Below are 19,314 nucleotides of genomic sequence, written 5' to 3'. Positions count from 1 at the left end.
TGCCAACAGATCCAATAGACAGGGAATTTTTATTTAAATTGTTTATTGTACCTAACTTAGTTGTTTTGAAAGTGAGCCAAAAAACAGATATAGGTAAAACTCTAAAATTCACATCATATTGAGTTGGCCTAGCTGTGTCCTATCTTTTTAAATTAGCATGCACCTGTTGCTGGTATCAAAATCTCTATTACTTTCAACTAGTCTGTGGGAGAAAATGAGGAACTGGTGACCAGTTTCACTGCTGATGCAAAATCCTCACTAAGGATATCACTGGCAGGGTCAGGTCTGTTTTAGGATAGGTCATCCAACCTGGCCCAACCTGCTTTACTGGGCAGAACAATCTCTGAAAGCATGGGGCTCATGAGGGATACATTTGTTTTAGTGCAAGATAGGGAGGTGGATGCCTGCCTCATCCTTCAATATAAAGAGAAGGCCTTTGACAGAATATCGCACAGCCAAGTGTGGGAAGTGCTGCCCATAGTGGACATTGGGGAGAGAATTTGCAATTGGATCAGACTGCTCTATACCAATATCATTTATGTAGACTCAATCAATGGGTGGGAATCAGAAAGCTTCCCAATCAGATCTGGAGTTCGGCAGGGCTGCCCACTCTCTCCTGCCTTGTGTTGTAAAGAGCCCTTTGGCTGAATCTGTTAGGAAAAATGTGGGCCTGAGATGGGTGACTATTCCAGGCAGCGGAGGTTTGCAGATCAAAGCCTCTCTGTTTTCTGTTTAGATCGGCTATAAGTGTGCAAGCTATTAGCATCTGTGACCAATTTGAATTAACCTCCTGAAGCCAAGATAAATTGATGCAAGAGCAAGGCCACACTCTTTGGGAACTGGGTCTACTGATCCTTTATCTCATCACCATCAGGACAGATTACCTGAAGGTTTGGTGAACATGCTTTGGACAGGCGGGGGCTTGCACAGAATCTTGGGAGGAATGCATCACCAAGGTGAGGTTGAAACTGGACTTAAGAGCACCATTTCCCCTTCCATTGCAGGTAGAAGCTTGGTGTTTAGGTGTGAGGTGCTCTGTGTTGTACGCGGTGCAGGTCTATCCCATTCCCTGAACCTGTGCCATTGCAGTCATCCAAGCCATCGTCTGCTTATCTCGGGTCTGTGTCCGAAATGACACCATATACAAAACTCTAGGTAAGATGGGAAGGCTGTACCTAATACCTCCCTCACGCTGATGGCCACTTTTTTGTGTTTGGCTGCATCAAGTTCTGCATTGACCATCGTATGCAAACACCATAGAGTCATAGAAATGTACAGACCCTTCAGTCTAACCTGTCCATGCCGACCAGATATCCCAACCCAATCTAGTCCCACCTGCCTGCACCCAGCCCATATCCCTCCAAACCCTTCCTATTCATATACCCATTCAAATGCCTCTTAAATGTTGCAATTGTACCAGCCTATACCACTTCCTCTGGCAGCTCACTCTATACCCGTACCACTCTCTGCGTGATAATGTTGCCCCTTGGGTCTGTTACCTGTCCCCACTGTTGGAAAGGTTGGAACTAGCCTCGTTACCACAGAATGCTCCAAACAGTTGGATCGTTGTATGTCACCTGTCCTTTGTGGAGAAATTTGCAAAGAAAACATATTTGACAGCAAATCCATCAGGAAGTGATCAGCATGTATTGTAGATCCGGTCAGGTTGTTCATAGAGCAGACTGCCAAAGTAATTTGACAGAATATCTCATCAGCAGAACTTTCCAACCAGCACCAACAAGCTTGGCTGGTGGTGAGAAGGGCACCACCTGTGAGATTTCTGTTTGCCTGTAGTGTGTGCTACTGTACACATGTTACGGACCAGGCCAGATAGTCTTCTTTTTGTACTGGGTTGTACTCTTGTAAACCTTAAGTCTCATGATGTATTATGATCCCTGTTGCCATTACATTAACAAAACAGCCTAATTAGGCAAGTTTGAAAAGCAACTCAAAGAAAAATGCACCCTGTTTTCAACACCCAAGTTAAATACCCTAGTTTTATTATTGAACCCATAAAACTTCTTTATTAAGTAATTCCTCCAGAACTGAATTTCCTTTTATTGAAGGAGCTGTAGGGTATGGGTCATATTCTGTGGATACCGTGGATTTTTATGGTAGCCCATCAGATCTAACTGGGGCCAAGTGCAATTTTTTTGTTGCAAGTCACAAACAAGTTACTTTTGTGCTTTCACAGTTTTGCCTCTGCATTAATAAATTCATAACTGGATTCCCAACTGAATATATTTAACTCAGTGACTTTTTTAAATAAAGCTAAAGTTTTTAATATATAGCTTCCACATTTTATGCTTTTGCTTTTATTGATTTGGACTATTAAAGGTAGCAGTGGCAAACAAAATTTAAAATAAAAGCTACAATGAGTTTTCTCCTGACTATTGAGTGTGAAACTGTAAGATGAGCATTTTTTTGTTTGTCACCCCACCACCTGAAGAACAGTGGAGAATCTGTCCTCTTCATTTGTTGAAGCCTGTGAGCTATTTAATGCTCGGTGGAGTGTTAATTAGCTGGAAATGGTTTTTCTGTCCTCACCAGGATGGAAATTTCATTTCCTGGTTGGCAGTCCCCCAGATCAGGAAATGTGCAATCCAGTGTGTTTCAGTGTGGTAAGGGGAAGTCTATGAAAAGAGAGTGAAGTTGGGGGTGGGTTCTTAATGTAGGTGCCCACCTGACTGACAAGGGTCACCTGCCAAGCTTTACCCTCTTCTTTCTCATTTTTCTACCCCTGATCTTCCTTTCACACTGTTTCAGCCTATGAAAATAAAATGCCATTAACAACATTCCATTTAAGTCATACCTCACTTATAAATGAAATTTTAATTGTAACAGTCATGTGGAAAACTTAAGTTTTAAAGCTGCTATTGTCAGACAGTCTACATTTTACCAAAGACAATTAAGGACTTTATTAAACTGTGATTGCAATGAATGGAAGAGAAACGGAAATACTTGGTTCACCTCTTTGGTGCTGTTGCCGTATAACACGAATGTGCTTTGAATTTTACTAAGAAATCCTAATTTTATGGCAGGTTACAACCTAATTTCTGGCTTCACACTACAAAAACTATAACCTTCTGTATCATGTTTGCTGAAACATTTGATTTGTGTTTTTGTATCAACATCGCTTTCGGACTAATATGATGCGATGATGCAATGTCCTGGAAAATGACCAGTGCTTTAGAACCATAATTAGTGAAGCAGATTCAATCCCTTCTGTAAAAGAAGAAAGTTAGTTTGAAAGCAGGTGGTTAAAGTTTTAATCTAGTGACACAGGAGGTTCAATTTCATAGATTCAATGTTTGTTTTTATTGTACTATGCAATGAGGACAGCACTTTAACAGGAGAGCTGTTTATTTCTTATCACAGTCTTGCTGTTTAGTTGTTGGTTACCTTGATTTTCATTTATCACTTACAATTTGCAAATCATTATTATCCCTGTTTGTGCACATTAAATAGATTAAATTTGAAAGGATTATAAGTTATAACAGGTGCTGAGATTAGTAACTACATGCAAAGAAAGAGCAGTGATCTTTATGATGGAAGTACTAGTGACATGGGGGGGAAAATGCAGAATTTTTGATTACTGTTTCCTCAGCAACCAACTCAACTAAGGAAGCAAAGGCGCATTCCCTTTAACCTGGATATCAGGGTGGTGCCTATCTGGCTATTGCTCTGTCATGGCTGCTTTTCATTGGTTTACTGCAAAATTTGAATTTCTGTCAGGTTCTCATGCTATTTTTACTAGTGTGGTTAATTCAAAATGTTCTACTTAAGGAAAAGCTGTAGGTGCTTGTTTCATATAATCATGCTACTTTTTTTTGCTGTTAAGAGATTAATGAATACATTAAAATTAATTGGATATTATTGGGGGTCTCCTTTTCCCTAGACTTTTTAAAATTTATCTTTTCTACCTATTTAGGGCTTGATATAATGAACCTACTGCTATGGCAAGCAACACTCTTGAAGGCTTCCATGAGGTGAACTTGGCTTCACCTTCCTCTCCAGGTTACCCTGAACTGGAGACCTCAGAAATTGCTACTTCAGAGCTTCCTTATCACCCTCTTTCATTGGTGAGCTCAACCCCAATTCAACCCACTACACTGGTTGCTGTAGATCTTCCTACACAGCCAATTTATCCATCCTCTCAACATCTCAGCAGTGGAGAGTCAAGAAATGTCAGGTATGTCTAACCTTCCATTTTGATCATGTGCTGTACCCAATGATATTCTTATGTTTGTTGATGAAGCAAAAAAAAATTATAAGGGATAAATAGGTACTTTTTGAAAGAAAAACAGTAATTTCAGAGCATGGCCTTTATTTTGGAAATGTCCCTTTTTAGCAGATTAGTTTTAATGGCAGTCATTCTTGTTTAAGTTTTGTTGCTCTATTCAGGGTTTGTCTAAAGATTTGTAGCTTGCGAGCTGGTTTTCATGGTTGTTGGTATGTTCGCTGAGCTGGGAAGTTGATTTGCAGACTTTTTGTCCCTGTTTCTCTGACATCTTCAGTGCTTTGGAGCCTCCTGTGAAGCTGTTATTGTTCTATGCCAATAGTAAAAGGGTTGTATCTTAATTGAATAATATTTGGCCACCTTTCATGGTGAGACATTTGGTAAATAAAAGTGCAACTCAGGTAGAAATCTCCAAGTAAGATTCCATAGGGTTGTTTTAGAATGCTACAGTTGACTATTATCACCCTTGTTAGGGGAATGCCAGCAAGTTTTCCACTCTGGCTCGATCTCAAAAATTATTTGAAATCATTTCAATGCACAGCAGGGGAGGAGTGGATCTAACTTTGGATATGATGGCCCCCATGGCACTAATTGTAAGCATCCCCATTAAACACAGGCAACTAGATGAGATGCTAGAGGACACTTTGGGAATCTGAACTGTTTTAAATTTTGGTAGAAAATGAGAGAGCATTTCATTTTAAAACAATGGCAGTTTGCTGAGTAAGTGATATAGTTTTTAGGCAAGGAGGTTTGAGATTCATAACTGCAATAATTATGCACTGAAAATACATTTTATGCAATTTTACAAGTGTTTTTGTATCCACTTGCTGCAATGTTGGTTTTCATTTTGCAGAAAATTCTTTTTTTTCATGCTTCGGTCATGTTAACTGTTGTATTTTGCTACCTTGGAGATGGAGAATTTGTTTGGTGTAGCTGTCAAGTGCTAAAAATATGTCGCATATCCTGAGGGCCTGAATCTAAATCCTGTATTTAAATTTTGCTTCTAGTTGTAACCGTTATTTTGTTGCATGTACAGAAAAATTAGAACACTGAACAATCTCATTATAACTGTGCAACAGCAATCTGTTATTAATTTAACTGTGCAGGGTATACCTTTTAATGGTCAGCACGGTGGCTCAGTGCTTAGCATTGCTGCGTCAAAGCGCCAGGGACCAGTGTTTGATTCCTACCTCGGGCAACTGTCTGTGTGGAGTTTGTGCATTCTCCCCGTGTCTGCATGGGTTTCCTCCGGGTAGTCTGATTTCCTCCCACAGTGCAAAGATGTGCACTTCAGGTGAATTGGCCATGCTAAATTGCCCATAGTGTTAGGAGTATTAGTCAAGGGTAAATACGGGTTAGGGGGTTGGGTGTGGGTGGGTTACACATTGGAGTGGACTTGTTGGGCCGAATGGCCTATTTCCATATTATAGGGAATCTAATCTAATTCTGCGGTCCTGTAAAGTTTCGCACTTCAGAGTGAATAGGCTGAATTTTGTTAGACCATAAGGCACAGGAGCAGACATTAGGCCATTTAGCCCAGAGAGTCTGCTCCGCCATTAAATCATGGCTGTTAAGTTTCTCCACCCCATTCTCCTGCTTTCTCCCTGTAACCCTTGATCCACTTGACAACCAAGAACTTATTGGCCTCTGTCTTAAATATACTCAATGACCTGGCCTCCACAGCCTTCTCTCTGGCAGTGAATTCCATAGATTCACCAATCTGGCTGAAAAGGTTTCTCTTTAACTCTATTCTAAAAGGTCTTCCCTTTACCCTAAGAATGTGCCTTTTGAATCTTAGTCTCTCCTACCAATGGAAACATCTTCACAATATCCACTCTGTCCAAACCATTCAGTATTCCGTAAGTTTCTATTCGATTCCACTCCCGATATCCTTCTAAATTCCAAGTATAGACCCAGAGTCCTCAAACATTCCTCATATGTTAAACTTTTTATTCCTGGGACCATTCTGAACCTCCTCTGAACTCCCTGCAGGACCAGTATATCATCTTGAGATATGGAGCTCAAAACTGCACACACTACTCCAAATGTGACCTGACCCCAGAGCATTGTAGAGCCTCAGAAGTACATCCCTACATTTTTATTCAAGTCCTTGCAAAATAATTGCCATCATTGCATTTGCCTTCCTAACTATGGAATACAGGGAGAACTAGCCATTTGGATACAGAACTGGCTCAAAGGTAGAAGACAGAGGGTGGTGGTGGACAGTTGCTTTTCAGACTGGAGGCCTGTGACCAGTGGAGTGCCACAAGGATCGGTGCTGAACCCTCCACTTTTACTCATTTACATAAATGATTTGGATGCGAGCATAAGAGGTACAGTTAGTAAGTTTGCAGCTGACATCAAAATTGGAGGTGTAGTGGACAGCGAAGAAGGCTACCTCCGATTACGACAGAATCTGGACCAGATGAGCCAATGGGCTGAGTGTGGCAGATGGAGTTTAATTCAGATAAATGCGAGGTGGTGCATTTTGGGAAAGCAAATCTTAGCAGGACTTGTACACTTAATGGTAAGGTCCTAGGGAGTGTTGCTGAACAAAGAGCCCTTGGAGTGCAGGTTCATACCTCCTTGAAAGTGGAGTCGCAGGTAGATAGGATAGTGAAGAAGGCGTTTGGTATGCTTCCCTTTATTGGTCAGAGTATTGAGTACAGGAGTTGGGAGGTCAAGTTGCGGCTGTACAGGACATTGGTTAGGCCACTGTTGGAATATTGCGTGCAATTCTGGTTTCCTTCCTGTTGGAGGAATGTTGTGAAACTTGAAAGGGTTCCGAAAAGATTTACAAGGATGTTGCCAGGGTTGGAGGATTTGAGCTATAGGGAGAGGCTGAGGGGTGATCTTTATAGAGGTTTACAAAATTATGGGCATGGATAGGATAAATAGATGAAGTCTTTTCCATGGGGCCAGGGAGTCCAGAACTAGAGGGCACAGGTTTAGGGTGAGAGGGGAAAGATATATAAAACAGATCTAAGGGGCAACTTTTTCATGCAGAGGGTGGTACGTGTATGGAATGAGCTGCCAGAGGATGTGGTGGAGGCTGGTACAATCGCAACATTCAAAAGGCATTTGGATGGGTATATGAATAGGAAGGGTTTGGAGGGATATGGGCCGGGCGCTGGCAGGTGGGGCTTGATTGGGTTGGGATATCTGGTCGGCATGGACGGGTTGGGCCGAAGGGTCTGTTTCCATGCTGTACATCTCTATGACTCTACTAAGTTCTTCATACTTTCCTAAATCAATGTTCTTCATCTATTCATGACGTTATTAATGATTCCAGCAATCAGTTCTCAATGTCATGTGCCACTTCTGGAGCAGTGTACGGCTCATCAAAACATCAGACAAGTGATATTGGCAATCATCGTGCTGAGGTGGAATTTTTACAAGGTGTACTCGCAAATGAAGTGCAAGAAGATGCAGAAGATGCCTTGGGCCAAAGTACGGACAGTTTGTCTCATTTGAGAAGTCCCTTTGTATTGGAAGTCAGGGAGAAAGGCTACGAAAGACTAAAAGAAGAACTTGCTAAAGCTCAGAGGGTAAGGTTATCTTTATTGTCAAAGGTAATATATTTATAAATCAGGGTTATCATAAATGGTAGTTTCAAAGATATAATGCAAAGATTTAATGAAGCTGATAGTAAAATTAATGGTTGGGTTTATTCATGACTTTTAGTTTTCTGTCTGAATCCCATTGCTGGCTTGAGAGGTTATTACTATGGTTTTGCAAATGGGAAGTTTGCTTTGTATTTTAATTTTCTTTTCACTTAACTACAGAAGCAGAAATTTCTCCACTTGAATATTGGGAAGCTGTAGCAATTGTTTTCAGTATCTGCTCTGGAGCCCATTATCTAGCTGCCACCTGCAATCTTCCTCTTAGAACATGACGAGGAGTACCAGCAGGCGATTCAGCCCCTTGGCCGTACTCTGCCATTTAATATGATCATGACTGATCTCATCTTGGCCAGAACTCCACTTTCCTGCCTCCTGTTCATAACCCTTCAACTCATTATAAATTAAAAATCTGTCTATTCTCCTTAAGTGCTGGTATTCATCACTCCTGGGTAATGAATTTCTATAACTTGTTACTCCTTTGGAGAGAAGTAATTTCTCTTCATCTCAGTTTTAAATCTGCTATTCATTATCCTAAACTGTGGCCTCTTGTTCTACATTGTCACACAAGGGAAGACCTCTATTCTATATCTACTTTGTCAATTCCCGTTAACATCTTAACTAGCTCACTTGGACCTCCCCTCAGGCTTAACTTGAGAGCATACAGGCCTAAATTGCTCAATCTCTCAAGGTAAAACTCTCTTCATTGGAATCAATCTAGCGAACCTCCTTCTAAGCTGCCTGTAAAGCAACCACACTCGTTTTCTGTTCAGATGCCACTTAGGTTCTGCCATAGCCACTCAGCTCCTCGTTATAGCCTTGGTTCAAGCATGGAAAAAAGAGCTGAAATGCAGACACTAGGTGAGAGCGACAGCCCTTGACATTAAGGCTGCGTTTGACTGAGTGTGGCATCAAGGAGCTGTAGCAAAGCTGGAAACATGAGTATCAGGGGAGTCATACCTGGCATATAAGAATTTGGTTGTGGTTGGGGGTCAGTCATCTCTGCAGGACCTCCTCAGGGAGTGACCTTGGCCCAGCCGTCTTCAGCTGCTTGATCTTCCCTCCATCGTAAGATCAGAAGGTGGATGTTCCCAGTGATTAGTCTTGAACGTTGCACAATCACGACGACTCAGATACTGAAGCAGTCCAATGAGATCTAGAAAATATCCAGGCTTGAGCTGACAAGTGGCAAATAACATTCATACCATACAAATGTCAGGCAATGACCATGAAAAAGAGACATTCTAACAAGTGCCCCTGATATTCAGTGTTACCGTCACTGAATCCCCTGCTGACAACAACCTTGGAATTACACCTGGCCAGAAACTCAATGGACCCGCCACGTAAACACAGTGGCTACACGAGCAAGTCAGAGGCTAGGCATACTGCAGTGAGTAACTCCTGACTCTCCAAAGCCTGTCCACTGTCTGCATGGTAGAAGTCAGGGGTGAGTTGAAATACTACCTAGTTGAATGGATGAGTGCAACTCCCAACAGTACTTGAGAAATTTGGCACCATGTAGGACAAAACACCGCATCCTCAAACTTTCACTCCTTCCACCATTGACACTCCGTAGTAGCAGTTTGAACTATCTACAAGATACAATGCAGAAATTCACCAAAAGTCCTCTGGTAGCATCTTCTAAACCCACAACACTTCTAACTAGACAGATACATGAGCACACCACCACCTTTTTTAAGTTCCTCTCCAGGCCACTTACCATCCTGACTTGGAAATATATCACTGTTGCTGAGTAAAGATCCTGGAATTCCTTTCTTCAACATTGAGAGTTAATCCACAGAATGTGGACAACAGTGGTTCAAGAAGACAGCTCACCACCATCTTAAGGGCAGCTTGGGATGGATAATAAATGCTGGCCAGCCAGCGATGTCCATGTCCCATGAATGTACTTTTTAATAAAAAAACACCTCCAGGAACAAAATTATACACTGTTCTCAAGGTGCAGTTTCACTAACACCTTACACGGTTGCTGCAAACCACCTGACTTTAATAATCTTTCTTTAGCAGTAAATGCTAAAATTTCACTTGCTTTCCTTTAATTCCTGCTGTACCTACATACTAGTTCTCTGCAGTTTGTGCATGAGGACATCCAGATCCCCTTCTACTGAAGCACTTTAGTTTCTTTCCATTTAGATAACAAGTTGCTTTTCTATTCCTCTAACCAAAATGGATAAACTTGCATTCATCCACGTTAAATGTCATCTGTCAAACTTTAGCCCATTCATTGAAACTATCCAGATCCATTTTGTAAATATTTTAATTTCTTTACAACTTATTTTTCCACTTCTTCTGTGTCCTCTACAAATTTAGCTGTAGTTCTTTACTCTCCTTGCATTCATAGCCTTCATGTAGATTGTAATTAGTTGGGGTCTGAGGACTGAACTCTATGACACCTCACTTGTTACATCTTGCCAACCAGGAAAAGATTTACTTATCTCAACTTTTTGCTTTCTGATGGTAAGTGAATCCTCAATCCAAGCTAATACATTATTCCCAACCCATGTGATAGTATCTAGTGTATGAATCTTTGTGGCACCTTATCAAATTCCTTCTGGATGTACAAATATACTACGTCTACAAGACCTCAATTTCCATCTTGTTTATTACATCTTCAAAGAGCTTAGAATAATCAAACATGATTTACCCTTCATATAGAGTTGAACAACATGGAACAGACCTTTTAGGTCTAACTTGTCCACTCTGACCAAAAATCCCAATTTGACCTAATTCCGTTTGCCAGCATTTGGCCATTATCTCTCTAGGTGAAAGTGAGGACTGTAGATGCTGGAGATCAGAGTCTAGATCAGAATGTTGCTGGAAAAGCACAGCAGGTCAGGAATGAAGGCTTTTGCCCAAAACGTCGATTTTCCTGCTCCTCGAATGCTGCCTGACCTGCTATGCTTTTCCAGCACCACTCTAATCTAGACCTCCATTATCTCTCCATACCCTTCCTATTTATCCAGATACCTTGTTTAACTGTTGTAATTGTATCCGCTACCACCACCTTCCTCTGGCAGTTCATCCCATACACACACCAACCTCTCTCTTTAAAGAAACAATTGTCCCTCGGGTCCTATTTAAATCTTATCCCACTCACCTTAAATCTATGTCTTTTAGTTTTGGATTCCTCTACTCTGGGGAAAAAGATCTTAGCTATTCACCCTATCTATGCCCCTCATGATTTTGGGGCATTATATTGTGGCTTTCCAAAGGAACTGGACCCATTGATTCATCTAGGGAATTTTGGAATAACCACTGTCTGAAACAAAACTAAACTATATTTGTAGACTTGTCATATTTGACCCAAGTTTAGCCTTCAGCCATGTCATTCATATCCTCATCAAGACATATCTTTTGTGTCATTTCTGTGTTAATTCACCTGTTGCTAAAATACTCCCGCATTCTCTTTTCACACTTATCCTCGACTATTCCAATGCATTCCTGGCTGAACTCTCACGTTCTACACTCAGTTCCACTTAAGGTTATCCAAAGACTTAAGTCAGAGCACATTCCTTTCGCCTATCATCACTTGATCATAGACCTACATTAGTTCCCAGTCAAACAATGTCTTGATTTCAAAAATCAAGTTTGTTACTAAATACCTTTTTGTAGCTTCCCTTCTTTCTATCTCATTGAACTCCCTGTCCCACACCTTCTGAAGTATTTGCTGTCTTTTAATTCTTGCCTCTTGAATATCCATAATTTCTGCCTCTTTGCTTTTGTTACTTTATTCCATTTTGGATTATGTTCTAACTTCCTGACTCAAATTCCATATTTAAGTCCAGAGCCTTCAACTGTTTAACAAGACTAAATGTTAGATGTGCTGTGGAGGATGCTGCGCTCTGTTCTGTAATAGCTGTAATTTACATTGTAAGTATAGTGAATACTGTCTGTTTGTTGCCAATTGTGGCATCATGCAGTTTGCAAGTTGGTTTGTTCTTTCAATGGTGATGTTAAGGGGAAGAGGAATAGGGAGCCTGATCTACGTCATGATGCTCTTGCCTTGTCTTAAATTGCCAAGTGGCCAAGTTTGATAGACTTGAGCTGGGAAGTTTATGTAGTTATTCTAGTGAAGTAAAATATATAGTTTTAAAATATTTGAAGATGGGCTTATTGCAGTTTTTTAAAGTTGCATTTAATGTTGATGAACAAATACATTTTTCATCTTTGTTTTGGTATTTGCAATAAAGAATAGTTATCAGCTTTTCTTAACTCTTTCTTTTATGTCATTATTAAAGTGTTTTTTTACTTGTATATTCTGTACATAAAAAACTTGCTTTCTCCCCAGAAGAGCACATCACGGCAATAGTATTTAGCAACTTTGATTATTAGTTGAAATTTTAATGTGAAAGCAACTGCAACTTCAGCTTTTGAAATTTACTTCTGGGAATAGTACGGGATTCCAAGAGGTTTTAAAAAAACCTGTGATAGGGTCATTCTTAAATTTACACTGTTTAAAGATGATATTGAAGTGAAAATCTCTTAGAGTCACAGAGTCATAGAGTTGTTCAGCACAGAAACAGATCGTTCAGTCCAACTTGCCCATGCCAACCAGATATCCTAAAATAATATAATCCCATTTAGCCTATATCTGTCTCAAAGTATTCCTCTTCATATACCCATTCAGCTGCCTTTGAAATGTTATTGTACCAGCCTCCATCACTTACTGTGGCAGCTTGTTCCTCACATGCACCACCCTCTGCATGAAAACGTTGACCTCAGGTCCTTTTAAATCTTTCCCCTTTCACCTTAAACCTGTGCCCTATAGTTTTGGACCCTCCTGCCCAGGGAAAAGACCTTGGCTACTTACCCCATCCATGCCCCTATTGATTTTTATAAACCTCTATAAGGTCACTCCTCAGCCTTCAATCCAGGGAAAATAACCCTAGCCTATTCAGCCTCTCTCTGGCACAATCCCTCCAACCCTGGTAACATCATTGTAAATCTTTTCTGAACCCTTTCAAATTTTACAACATCCATCCTGTAGCAGGGAGACTAGAATTGCACACCAAATTCCCAATGTCCTGTACAGCTGCAACATGATTTCCCAACTTCTATGCTCGATGCTCTGACCAATAGGGGAAAATATGCCAAATGATTTCTTCACTATCCTATCTACCTGCAACTCCACTTTCAAGGAGCTATGAACCTGTACTCCAAGGTCTCTCTGTTCAGCAACACTCCCTAGGATCTTACCATTAACTGTATACGTCCTGCTAAGGTTTGCTTTCCCAAAATGCAGCACCTCACATTTTATCTAAATTGAACTCTATCTGCCACTCCTTGGCCCATTGGCCCATTCGATCAAGATCCCGTTGTACTCTGAGGTAACCGTCTTCACTGTCCACTACACCACCTTCAATTTTGATCAGATAAATTTACAAAAATACAATATTGTTTTGTAGTAGAACATGCAACCAATTAGTTTATAAAATGTTATAACTTGTTTCAGGAGCTGAAATTAAAAGATGAAGAATGTGAGCGATTATCCAAAGTTAGAGACCAACTGGGCCAAGAACTAGAAGAACTTACAGCTAGTTTATTTGAGGTTTGTATTTAATGAGTTTAAGTTGTGCTATGATCTAGAGCAGGTTGAATTGATCTGATTTTGTTTTTTGCACATTTTAACTTGATGTACACAAAATTGAAGAATTTAGATGAATATTAAGTGTCAGACATGCTTCATGCCAGTTTAACGTTGGTTTAAACTGATACTCCAGTTTCTAATATCTGCCATCTAAATAATTCAGTGGAGTAATAAATGTAGGTTGTAATTTTGACTTTTGTTCAAGGGTATCTACCAGACTCCACTGCTTTCGTCAGTGTTGTGAAAAACATGTTTGTTACCAATTTTGCAAAACTATCATTGATAGGATGGAAATCCAGTCTATTTTGTCTAAGTCTGTTTTATTTAACTGAGTGAGACCCCATACATTCTTTATTTATTTGTCTGGGGGACAGTAGCTTGTCCTGAGTAACATAGTTGTTACTGGCAATTTGGCCACCACTTCCTGTTTCCTCCTTAGGTCTCTTGTGAACCCCATCTTCTCACTTGGTCTTGCAGCTCCCTCCTTCAGCAACTCATGGCTGCTTGAGGAACCTTGACTCAGAATTGAAGAGCTGGAGTGTGAAGTGTGGATATTGTGACACATCAGGGAGGAGTGAGATACCTTGACTGTTTTAGGAGGCAGTCACATCCTTAGGTTAATTACACCAAATTTTTGTCCATGGTGAGGCAGATAATGGGATCTGGAATTTTCTTGGGATTAGCTGGAATTTGGAAGAATTATGAGCAGTTTGGGCATAAATTTTAAGAGGTTAAAACAATGACTGCAGATGCTGGAAACCAGATTCTGGATTAGTGGTGCTGGAAGAGCACAGCAGTTCAGGCAGCATCCAAGTAGCTTCGAAATCGACGTTTCGGGCAAAAGCCCTTCGCAGACCACAGAGATAGTAACCTCTATTATTAACTGAGCAACATAGAAATTGATGTCCGGTAAATGAAAATAGATAAATTTGTGGCTCAAAGATGAGGGGTTGGAGGGTAACCTTACAACCTTTAAAAAGTACTTGAACGAGCACTTGAAACATCATATCATTCAATGGGCATTATGCCAGAAGGTGGGACTAAAGTAGGTATGGTGTAGCTTTGATAGTACGGATTAGGTGGGCTGAGGGGCCCTTTTTACGCTATATTATCTGTGATTGTAAATGTGGGAGAAATACGTTCTGATTCATGGGGCACTAGCGCCGAAACTGGGGAAAGAGTTCAGCTTTGAGATCAGCTTTATTTGAACCATAGGGATATGCAGGAATAGAGTTGAGATTAAAACAGATCAAAAATTATCTATTGAATGGCGGGGCAGACCTGTCGGCCTGAGTGGCTTACTCTTCTGTGCTTGTATTCTCGGATCTGCGTCTGGGTAAATCCTCTACCTTGGGTTGTAGGTAGGACCTTAACCTAATTAATGAGGAGGAGGAGGGTTCAATTGGATGGAAGTTTAAAAAACTGAAAAGAAATGAGAGAACAGATGTGCAGGGTAGTGAAGAGGTGAATGATAACCAAAACATAAGAAGGGATAAGCAGAAGAATGCAACAAAATAGTAATGTTAAAAAGTCGAAGTTTTACTGCTCTTTATTTGAATAAACTCAGCAATTGTCATAAGATAGATGAGTTGACAGCACAAGTAGAAATGAATGAATACAACTTGATCGTTATGGAGATATAGTTGTACAGTGACTAAGTTTGGAAATTCTATATTCAAGGGTATTCAATGTTTTGCAAGTGTAAGTAAATAAAAGTATTGTTAATACTGGCATTTATCAGTGCAATGGTGAGTAGTGATGCAGGCATGCTGAATTGTGATGTGGAATTAGTTTGGGTGGAAATAATGAAAAGCAAGGAAAGAAATCATGGGAGCCAAGAGATGATTCTCATCAAAAGAGCTGTTTCACTATTGAACTTTTACATCCAGAAACAATGAAGGCCTGTAAGAGGGCAGTACAGTTGTCATAGATGATTTTAATCTGCAAAGTTCGTTTGGGTGACGGCAACATGAAAGACCACATGTACAGTGTATCAGAGATTGTTTCTTAGTGCAGTATATTACATCGCATACTCAGGAATAGATTTTTAGACCTGATAATGCATTATGAGACAGGATGAAGTAGGACACCTCACATTTAAGGATCCTTAAAGAAGTAGCAATCACAATGGTATACTTTCTAAATCATTTTGAGGGAGAGCAACTGTGCTCTCAAACTAATGTCCTTAACTTAAAGGCGATTACAGAGGTACGGAGGAAGAGTTGTTTGAAATGGACTGGGAAAATGGATTAAGGGAAGAGTCGGTGGATGAGCAGTGGCAGACATTTAAGCCAATATTTCATATCCTCAGCAAAAATCTTTTCCGTTTGTAAAGGAGGTCACTATGGAAAGGTTGACTCAGCCATAATTAACAAAGATGCTCTTGAGGAGCTGTTACAATCAAAAAGCTAAGAGACACAACGTGCCAAATACAAGTGCCAGAGAACTGAGGATTTTGTTTAAGAAATAAGCAGCAGATGATTAATATATAATGAAGAGGGAAAAAAATTGATTATAAATTAAATTGGCAAGGAATATAAAAATAACAGGCTCTTCTACAGAATTATAAAAAGGAAGAGTAGCTTAATTAAGTGAGGCTAAAGTAAGTCACTTGGCAGATGCAAGTTCATAACTGGGGACAGGGAAATTGCAGCTAAGTTAAATGAATATTTTGCATTGATCTTCACAGTGGGGAACACTACTAACATCCCGAAGATGCTGCTAATGGAAGGAAATATCCTGTGACAGTTTCTATCACAAACAAAAAAGTGTTTAACAAACTAATGGGACTGAAGGCAGACAAGTTGTCGGAAGCTGATGCACTGCTTCCTTAACAAGTGGCTGCAGAGCAAATTGAAGCATTGGTAGAATAAGTCAGAACTCACTGGATTCTGAGGGTTCCAGTGGATTGGAAAATAGCTAATTGTACCATTCCTGTACAAGAATGAGGTAGACTAAAATCTGGAAACTATAGGCCAGTATGATTGACATCTATCATTGGAGAAAATGCTAGTTTAGGTTATGAAGTAAGGAATTGCAGGACCTTTTAAAAAGGCTTAATGTAATCAAAAAGGTTGCTAAGTACGAAAAGGAAATCATGTTTGTGAAATTTGTTGCAATTCTATTTGAGGATGTAACAAGCAAAGTGGATAAAGGGGAACCGGTAGATGTGTATTTGGATTTCATTTGATGAGGTGCCATATAAAAGTTGTACAAGATAGAAGCTTATGGTATTGGGGATAATTTATTAATCTGGATTGAGGATTGCTTAACACAAAATATAGAGTCAGGATTAATGGGCCTTTTTCAAGTTGGATGCATGTAACTAATGGAATGTTAGGATTCTGCAAGGGGAAGTAGATTGAGTGGAAGGGTAAAATCTAGTCAGATGGAGCTTAAAGTAAAAAAAAGTGTGAGGCCATTAGTTTGGCAAGAAGAATCAAAGGGCAGGTCACTCTACTAAATGGAGAGACATTCCAAGAAAGTGTTCTTGTGCATGAAACAAAACATTAGCATGTAGGTGCAACAAGTAATTGAGAAGGCTATCAGAATGTTGACCTTTTATTAGTAGGGGATTACAGTTTTGAAATGAGGGAAGTCTTGGTGCAACTATGCATGGTGGTGTTGAGACTCCACTGAAGTAATGTACAGTTTTGGTCCCCATTTTTAATATACTGCACAATACAAAAAGAAAATGATTTCATCTCAAACTTTGATTGTGAAAGTCTGCTCCTTATTCTGATTACTGGCAAATACTCACCCTATGGCTGTCTCTCAGCTTCCATGTTAATTCTGTTGACTACCTGTACTACTTCCCACAAGGCTCAGGTGAGGATCAGTAATGATTTCTTCTAGTTTCAAACTAGGCAAGCCTTCCAGCTGCTGTTTGCTTTGTGAATGTCAAACTGAGCTTGAGACCTATCTACATTCTACATAACGAACAACAGTTATTTTCTCTGCATAAAGTAAAAGGTTTATGAACAATCATCTCCTGTTGGTGTTCTCAATCCAGTGAGATACCGTCTACTTCAAAGCAACACTGCAGTGCCTGCATTCAGAAAAAAACCCTGAGACAGCTTAACCAATAGAACTGCCTGTCCCCACGACCCAACTCAAGGACAAGGATATTTTAGAATACCTTCAAAATGAAAAGTAAATCATTTATTTTTCCGTTCAACTGAACACTTTGAGCAACCTGTGAATTACTTCTATGTTTTTTCATTATCTTTCCCAGAATGGCTGGCTCTTTGCTGTATGGAGATAATAATAGACACTTTGGTTCTACCAAGATGTCCAAAAATGGGTAGTTTTACAGTTGTAATTATGACCATGATCAATATGCAGGTTAGATTTTAACTGTAAATGATCCAAACTTGAGGAATTAGATTCACTTCAAAGTTGATTCAGATTTTTTCAAGTCTATAATCCTTGGAGCTAAAAGTTGTGCTTGACACACGAATTATAAATTCAATGTTTGCAACATATTAACTTCCATCAAATTTAGATCAGAACTGAACCAAAAATGCTTTGCCAATGTTTAACAGTTCTCACTTTGCCCTTTGCTTTTAAGGAGGCTCATAAAATGGTACGAGAAGCAAATGTCAAACAAGCTGTAGCAGAGAAACAGTTAAAAGAAGCACAAGGCAAGGTAACCATGTGATTCCTATTACAAAATTTAATGAGTTTCCAAAGAGGCTTGTGGTTTTACATTGATTATAGAGTAAAATTCCTACATTTCGTAGATTACAATTTTTCAGTTTTCTGTTCTGGTCTGAACCTGTTTGCTTCAACTTTTTGTGGTCCTTTCATCTATATACTTTGCTAATTATAGAGTCATAGAGATGTACAGCACAGAAACAGCCTTCGGTCCAACCCGTCCATGCTGACCAGGTATACCAAACCAATCTAGATTCACCTGCCAGCACCCAGCCCATATCCCTCTCAACTCTTCCTATGCATATACTCATCCAGATGCATTTTTAAACGTTGCAATTGTACTAGCCTCTATCGCTTCCTCTGGCAGCTCATTCTATACATGTACCACCCTCTGTGTGAAAAAGTTGCCCATTAGGTCTCTTTTATATTTTTCCTCTCTCACCCTAAACTTATACCCTCTAGTTCTGGACTCCCCGACCCCAGGGAAAAGACTTTGTCTATTTATCCTATCCATGCCCCTCATGATTTTATAAACCTCTAAAATGTCACCCCTCAGCCTCCGACGCTCCAGGGAAAACAGGCCCAGTCAGCCTCTCCCTATAGCTCAATTCCTCCAAGCCTGGCAACATCCTTGTAAATATTTTGTGAACCCTTTCAAGTTTCACAACATCTTTCCGATAAGATGACCAGAATTGCATTATATATTAAGCAATATTCTGTTCAAACTGCCCATAAATTTGTTGAGCTAAATAACCAATGATTTAATTATTCTGCATTTACTTATAAGATTGACGTACTGCAAGCAGAAGTGGCAGCATTGAAAACACTAGTCCAGTCCTCTTCACCAACGTCACCTACGAAGGAGCTTCAGCCAAATGCAAAAGCTCACTTTAAAAAAGGACATGTTCGAAATAAAAGTACTAGCGCTATGGCCAGCAGCAGCCAAGAGCTGAATGTGATGCAACCTATTGTCCGAGATTGTAAAGAGGTAAGTTTCATTTCTAAAGGTTTTCAAAACTAAATTTTGAGTAATGAGATCTAATGATGAATGGATAACTTGAAGGACAAATCAATGTTCCAAATTAATTGCAAAACCAGGTCTCATGGTGAAATTAATTGCCAATTCAAGGATTAAATTGGCCCTGATTGAATCAGAAATAACACTATTGATGTGTGGCACGAACATTCCT

The 19,314-nt window shown here is 39.9% G+C and overlaps 1 protein-coding gene across 6 annotated transcripts in view; it reads left to right on the top strand.

The window, feature by feature from the left end:
- The window catches only part of rab3ip (RAB3A interacting protein (rabin3)), a 70,874-nt gene that overhangs the window by 16,370 nt on the left and 35,190 nt on the right, over positions 1–19,314 (top strand). For all 6 annotated transcript variants that reach the window (XM_072551698.1, XM_072551696.1, XM_072551695.1 and 3 more), the window contains exons 2-6: positions 3,932–4,192; positions 7,533–7,788; positions 13,334–13,429; positions 18,039–18,116; positions 18,912–19,112. In XM_072551698.1, the coding sequence (XP_072407799.1) occupies positions 3,957–4,192; positions 7,533–7,788; positions 13,334–13,429; positions 18,039–18,116; positions 18,912–19,112 (867 nt within the window). In that variant the 5' untranslated portion in view covers positions 3,932–3,956. The remainder of the gene's footprint in view (positions 1–3,931; positions 4,193–7,532; positions 7,789–13,333; positions 13,430–18,038; positions 18,117–18,911; positions 19,113–19,314) is intronic.

This window comes from Chiloscyllium punctatum, chromosome 32 (assembly GCF_047496795.1).
Source record: "Chiloscyllium punctatum isolate Juve2018m chromosome 32, sChiPun1.3, whole genome shotgun sequence".
NCBI lineage: Eukaryota > Metazoa > Chordata > Chondrichthyes > Orectolobiformes > Hemiscylliidae > Chiloscyllium > Chiloscyllium punctatum.
The sequence above is the reverse complement of the archived record's forward strand: the minus strand, read 5'-3'. Positions and strand labels throughout refer to the sequence as shown.